Here is a 6,744-nt window from a genome sequence, read left to right on the forward strand (position 1 = left end):
ACTACAGTGACACAGCCACATCTAACAGCAGAATTAACAAAAGTTAAGCTATGGAACTAACCTAGGTGCCCATCAACAGATAAATGGATAAGGAAAATGTAGTTTATATACACAATGGAATATTACTCAGCCACAAAAAAGAATGCCTTTGTGACATATTCCAGGAAATGGATGAATCTGGAGATTGTCATGCCAAGTGAAATAAGCCAATCCCAAAAAAACCAAAGGTCAAATGTTCTCTGATTTGTAGATACTAACACACAACAAGAAAGGTGGAGAATAGAAGTTCGATGGATTAGACAAAAGAAAATAAAGGGAAGGGAACGGGAATAGGAACAGAAAAGACACTGGAATGAATCTGGTGAAACTTTTGTATGTTCATATATGAATACACCTTAGTGAATCTCAATAGCATGTACATACACAAGACTGGAATTCTACTTAGAATCAGATATATTCCATGTGTGTATAAATATATCTGAATAAACTCTACTGTCACATATAACTAAAAAGAAAAATTAAAAGGTATTTTATCTTACAAGCTAATAAAGTAAAACTATCAGTTTTTTCAGGTACTAGCTGAAGTAATAAAAATCTTTGTTCATATACAAAGAACATCTTATTAATTATAGCAATAGCAACAGACTGAATATTAGCATTTTTACCTAAGATTCCTAGACCCTGCTTCACATAGTGTGATGCATAATGGTCACACAACAACAACATACACATTCACATACATTGCAGGAAAGGAAACCTGAGTTTCAGTAGCCTCAGTCTTAAATTTGCAATAAACATGTCTTCCCTTTATTTTATTTTCTCTTATTTTTAATCTTTTTTACTGTTTTCTTGAGTGTAGAATGTCCTTCCAACAATATGTGAAAAAGGTTGCTGATAATAGATCATCTTCAAATATACTAGATAATGGCAAATTCCTCTCCAGCTTCAACTTCTAAGAGTACACAGGATCTCTTCTATTTGTTTAACTGATCAATATATATTTTCAAATATTATGCATGTTGCTGATCCACTGTCTAGGAAATTATGTAATTGTATCTTTCATTTTCCTGATTCTTGATGAGATTCATATTCAAAAAATATTAATTGAGCACCTACTATATTTCAGGAACTCTTCTTAAGTAGTTGGGATACATTGGTAAATATAAAATGAGAAAAACCATGCATTTTCAGTGCCTTATATTCTAGTAGGAGAAATAGTAAGCATATTAATTAAATGAATTATATAATTCATTAGAAGATGATGTATGCTGTGGAAAAGATAGAATAATGTGACAGGAGGCAGATTAAAGCAGTCTATATTAATTGACCATATGGCTGCTATTTTCTGAAATGACTATTCACAATTTTTGTCCAGTTTTCTGAACAGTTGGTCTTATTGTTTCATTCAGTGTGTCTATCATAGTTTGTAGCCAAATATTGTTTTTCCCTGCTTTGTTTGTGGTGACTTTTGTAATTAAGAAGTTCTCCCTTTTATTATAATCATATTTATCAAAAAATTTCCTTCATGATATATACATTTTGTGCTTTTAAGTCTTCCCCACTGCCTGACTCCAAAATTAAATATTCTCTTACATTTTCTTCTAAATGTTTTATACATATTGCTTTTATTATTTGGGTAATAACATTATCCATTTGAAACTCATTGTGTGTATAAAGTATAAAGGTATTAATTTTCTTTCTTGACACATGTATGACAAATTAATCTAGCACCACTATTGAGCAAAATATTTTTTCATCAATAATTTGAAATGCCACCTCTATTATAATTCAAGTTTCCTACGTGCAAGTGTGTTTTTGAGATCACTTCTATGTTCCATTAACATATTTGATTTTCCTGAATTAATTCACACTCCTTAGACTATCCTCTGGAGTTGCCAGATTGATCTTGGTAAAATATGAAGAAAAATATGTCACACCTCTGTTATAAATATCTAAATGTTCATTCAATGCAAAAAACAAATTCTGTTCAACATATTCCAAACTAAATGACTCTAAGCTATCTGACTCCCTATCCCAATGACCTTTCTGAGATCACCTCCTGCTAATCTCTACGTTGCTCACTCAGTTCCATCCATGATGCTATCCTATCTGCTCCTCCTCAACTACTCCAGGGTTCTCCTGCTTTGAGTTCTCAGCATTTGCTCTCCCTCTACCTGGAGGGACAGCTACAGGACCAGTTTTCAAATTACCTTCAGGACTTTACTCAAAACTCAAGTTCTAAGTGAGGCTCTTCCCTGGCCACCCTCGCTCTCTAATTGCAGTCTTCTCACTAAAAATTCATTTCCCCATTCCTTGACTTTCTTTTCTTCATAGAATTGTCACTATGAAATTCCTTTGTATTTGCTTATTTATCTTGGCTACTGCTTGTTTCCCATGCTAAAATGAAAGTTCCAGGAAAGTAAGATCTTTTTTATGTTTCCTTTGTTTATTACTGTATTGTACATACGTATGCCTAGAAGAATGCCTAGCAGACAGCCCACCCTGAAATAAGCATTTCTGGGATAAAAATAAAACAAATTAATTAAGAAATTAATGGGGTCAAAGCAAGAAAAACAGGGGCAGATTTTCCTAGGTCCAGCCCTAAAGTTACAAATACACTTCCACTGTACACCTGTGCGTCTTATTAGAATGAGGTAGGCCAGTTGGGGACATGGTCAGCTGAAGAGGCTATTCTGAGACTAAAATGAGCTGAGGTCTGCCACAGACCCAGCATCCTTGTTAAAATGTGGACCCCCATCATTTGTTTCTTTCATTTGGCTTTCAGAATCCAGAAATGATTTACATTATGGGAACTCTCCCAAATGTCTAAAGTACATAATTTAAAATAGAAAATAATAAAAACACATAGCAGGCAAAACATGACAGCTGGCTGATAGTATAATTTAGTGAAGGGTGTAGATGTGAAAAGCAGAGAAAGGATTTTGAGAGAAACTTCAGGAAAATGGGAAAAGACAAGACAAAGAGGAAGAGAAGGACCCAAGTCAGTACAGTAGACACCATAATTCTGAGAGACTTTACTTTTTCACCAACCATAACCACTCCATGTGGCATTATAAAGCCAAAGGAATTAGTTATACAAAGTCACAACGCCCATATTGAATGCCCATGACATTTGTATCACATAGAAACAAAAAGCTATACAATATTCCACCACGGCTCCATGCAAGCTTAAAAGGATCAAGATTTAAGAGATATCAAGATTTGATATTTATGAAATATCAGTGACGGGATCAGTTGTCACTGATTTTGTGTTTGTGTGGATCTAGCCAGAATAAGACTCCAGAAGGTAGAGGTTCTCCTTTAGTTGAAGCACTGAGTAGAACCATTTGTGGCAGTAAGAAGCTGCTGAAAGAATCATGGACAGTTCCATGCCATGAAGAAATATTAGGCTTAATACTCTGATGCCTGTCCTCTCTAGGAAGACAAGGAACATTTCAAATGAAGGAAGAACAGTGATGGGACTGCTACACAAGGATTCAGCAATATTCCGTTCTTCCAGATAAAATATATTCCAAACTCAAGATGGCATCTCTAAAGTTCTGAAAACACCATTCTTTTCCACAATTATTGGTTATCCAGTGTAAGGGAAATGAATCATGACCTTCAGGTCCTAGATTTACCATATCTAGGTCCTCTGGGAAATACGCAAAGAGGCATCCCATAGCCAAGAGTTTATGTTAGTATATTTAGTCTGATGACCAAGGTTCTGCTTGGCAGGTGTTGCACAAACTCACTGAAAGAAGAAAAGTCTTGTAGGTAAAAACTTGGCTCCAGATTAACTAGTCTGAGTCATCTTGATCAAATGCCCTTCTGGGGAGCCTCTAATATATTTGCCTTGAAAGTTGCTATTTCCTTTGTATAAAGAGTCAAAGAGGGCAATATGGATACTGCTAGGAGTCCAACTTTTTTCTGGATCTTCCCGTCCCTTATGAGCCCCACTCCCCATAAGTTCTTTTTCTCCTGTGTTTTCACTCCTTTAGTCAGTCTTCCTTTCTGGAATTCCTCTTTCTGCTCTACCTCTCCCTTTCTGGCCACCTATACATACGTAAACCATCCCTTTGTATGTTCTTTAGCATCCCCCTCATCTCCATCTACCAGCTTGATCCTTTTCCTCCTGACTGGACATTTTCTAAGCTTGTGCCCATCTTCTATTCATATTATTTTTCTCTAATCCCCAAGATCTTACTCTTATTCTTCACTACCTTCTCAACTTAATGTTTCCTTTCTCCATAAAGCCTCCCACTTTGGGGACTTTCTTTATCACTTACCAAGCAGTCACCTCCTCCTTGCCCTTCCCCAACAGCCTATCTCCTATTTTTTCCTTTCCCTCCTTAGACCCAGACCAGCTAAGTGCCATTCCAGTTTCAGACAACTGATTATGATACTAGGTGAACTTTATTTACAGTCTGAGTTTACAGCTTTTCCTTACATGCTTCGTCCACCAAACACACCCAATCTTTACAACAAGACAGAATGCTTACATACAGCATGTCCTGTCCACATAAATTTGTATTTTTAAGAATAAAACAATAATTATGCTGGCAAAGATGTAGGTTATCAAGGACCCTTAGGCTTCCAATGCCTTGAAAAGTTTACACTTTTTGCATATATATAAATTATACATTTGCCTCCCCACACTTGGCAGATTTTACCCTAGTAGGACTTTTTGACCAAATCATAGACATAGATGTGGAAATCATCATCAAACTTGATGAAATACACAGAAGGTTTGGCTTTAACTTGAAGAATGACTTTGCCTGACCTTTTGGAGCCATCTTCTTTGGTATATTCCACATGTTTACCTATCAGGCCATCTATAACTCCTTCTGGCTCCCTTTCTGTTGGAGAAGACTCACTGGACTCTGGCATGATACGGAGGTCACCTTCTTTATAATCATCTAGAAGCTGGTACATGTACAGGACAGGATCTTTCTCATAGGTAATATAAAACCAGGTTTTCATGATAGGTGCTTGGGCTAGGACCATCCCCCTCCATTCATCCTTAGAACCATGCTCACCCTCAAACATGTGTTCCACTGCTTTGCCAATTATGGTATTTTCAAAGTGCACATCTCTGACTTGAAAAAGTGGCACCTTATCAGGAAGGATTTTAAGCTTTAAAATCCTTTCATCTCTGTGAAGTTCCAGTCCATAGACACAGTCAATTCCATCATATTTCACCAGATAAAGAGAGGGATTTATAGGCACCTGATCCAAAACAGTTCCTTTCCACTGGGTGATGGGCTCATCACTTTCCTTCCATCCATGAGAAATTCTGCGGCCCACGATGTTCCTCTGGGACTGTGAAGATCTCCTCCTCTGCTTCTTTTGTGAGGCCTTTCTCTTCCTGAAGGTTGTAGAATTGGTGTGGTGACCTGGAGCCTCCCTGGTTTGCTGTCTTGCAGCTGTCTTTTTGTGGTGCATTTTCATTCCTGCAATGGGAGGAAAGAAGCTAGAGAGAGAGATTCTATGTAATATAAAGTGAGGGATTTTTCTCTGTATTGCCAAGTCCTTACACACAAGGTATATTGCTGCACAAGCTATTCATATGTATCCTGTAGCAATATTAGGTATCAATACACCCTAGGATGCCTGCCCTCATTCCAGGCTTATTTGGCTGCACAAGAAAACTAAGCAGGTTGCTGTGGTGGTCCTGCTTGCTGGGACCCCAGACAGGATCTTTTGAATATCTCCTGATCCTCTGTCCCCATTCTAGCCCCCCAAACACATTCACCATTTCTAGCCCTAACTTCATCTCTCCATTTCAGTACAAGCAGTCCCCATGTCTCCTCTCCTTAGCCACCTACTGTTCATTCATTATTCCTGTCCATACCCATGCAGGCTACCTGGTGCTCATTTCTCCTTCATATCTATTCCTGGCTATCCACATTTTACCACTGGTGCTCGCACCAAAATTTCCCTTTCTGTACACCATCCTAGTATTCCTCACCATCACCATCTGCTCCCAAATTACCCTTCCCAGTTTCCCTCATCTCAAACCCATCATTCTTTCCAATGTTCCTGCCAATTTTCCTACCAACCCCTCAGTACAGCGCCCACCTCCCCACCGTCTGGGATCCAAGTCTTCACGTGTCCCAATCGGACACCTCACTGCTGCCTTGGCTGTAAGCCTGTGATGCAGGAAGCGCAGCAGGCGACCAGCCCAGCCAAATGAGTGTTTGCAAGAGGTAAGGGGCGAAGATTCTGAGGCAAGAAGCTTGTGTAGGAGTGCGGCGGTGGAGTCACCAGCGCTGGGATCGCTCGCCCTCAACCTCGGTGTCAGCAGCTGCAGCACTTCTGCCACACATAGGTTTTCCACCAGGGGCTGCTGCCGCTGCAGTCTCCTCCCTCTTTTCTTAGCGCAGCTTCCTGCCAGAAGAGAGGCCTCCCCTTCCTGCCAAACACAGCCCAACAATCCCCTCCCTGACCCCCACCCCCAGCCACTGGCCTGCGGGAGGGAGTTGGGGGGGGGGTGGGAGTTGGGAGGGGGGGTGGGAGTTGGGAGGGGGGGGTCGTGCAGCTGGGAGCTAGGCCCCGCCCCTTCTCCAAATCAGTAAACTCAGGGCCTAGAACCACCCCGCCCCCGACTGTCTGGTGTCTCCTCCTCCAGTTAGGGACGCCTAGGCTCCCCACCCCCACTTCCAACTCCACCCACTCAGGGCCTCTACCCCATCTGCTTTTCTTCTTCCAGGAATTTGCTGCTTCCTTGCCCTTACAGAGTTA

At 40.1% G+C, this 6,744-nt stretch overlaps 1 protein-coding gene across 1 annotated transcript; it reads right to left on the minus strand.

Annotated features, from left to right (window-relative positions):
- Positions 1–4,654: 4,654 nt before the first annotated feature.
- Positions 4,655–6,233, minus strand: LOC113200241 (spindlin-2-like). The gene is made up of 2 exons (XM_026413613.1): positions 6,082–6,233; positions 4,655–5,453 (listed from the first exon to the last, which is right to left on the minus strand). Exon 2 carries the CDS (start codon positions 5,449–5,451, stop codon positions 4,675–4,677), a length of 777 nt encoding a protein of 258 aa, XP_026269398.1. The 5' UTR covers positions 5,452–5,453; positions 6,082–6,233; the 3' UTR covers positions 4,655–4,674.
- Positions 6,234–6,744: the final 511 nt, after the last annotated feature.

This window comes from Urocitellus parryii, chromosome X (genome assembly GCF_045843805.1).
Source record: "Urocitellus parryii isolate mUroPar1 chromosome X, mUroPar1.hap1, whole genome shotgun sequence".
Classification (NCBI taxonomy): Eukaryota; Metazoa; Chordata; class Mammalia; order Rodentia; family Sciuridae; genus Urocitellus; species Urocitellus parryii.

Bases quoted from the DNA above. Each gene is read 5' to 3' on its own strand.
- LOC113200241 (XM_026413613.1), bottom strand. From the start codon at position 5,451: ATGAAAATGCACCACAAAAAGACAGCTGCAAGACAGCAAACCAGGGAG.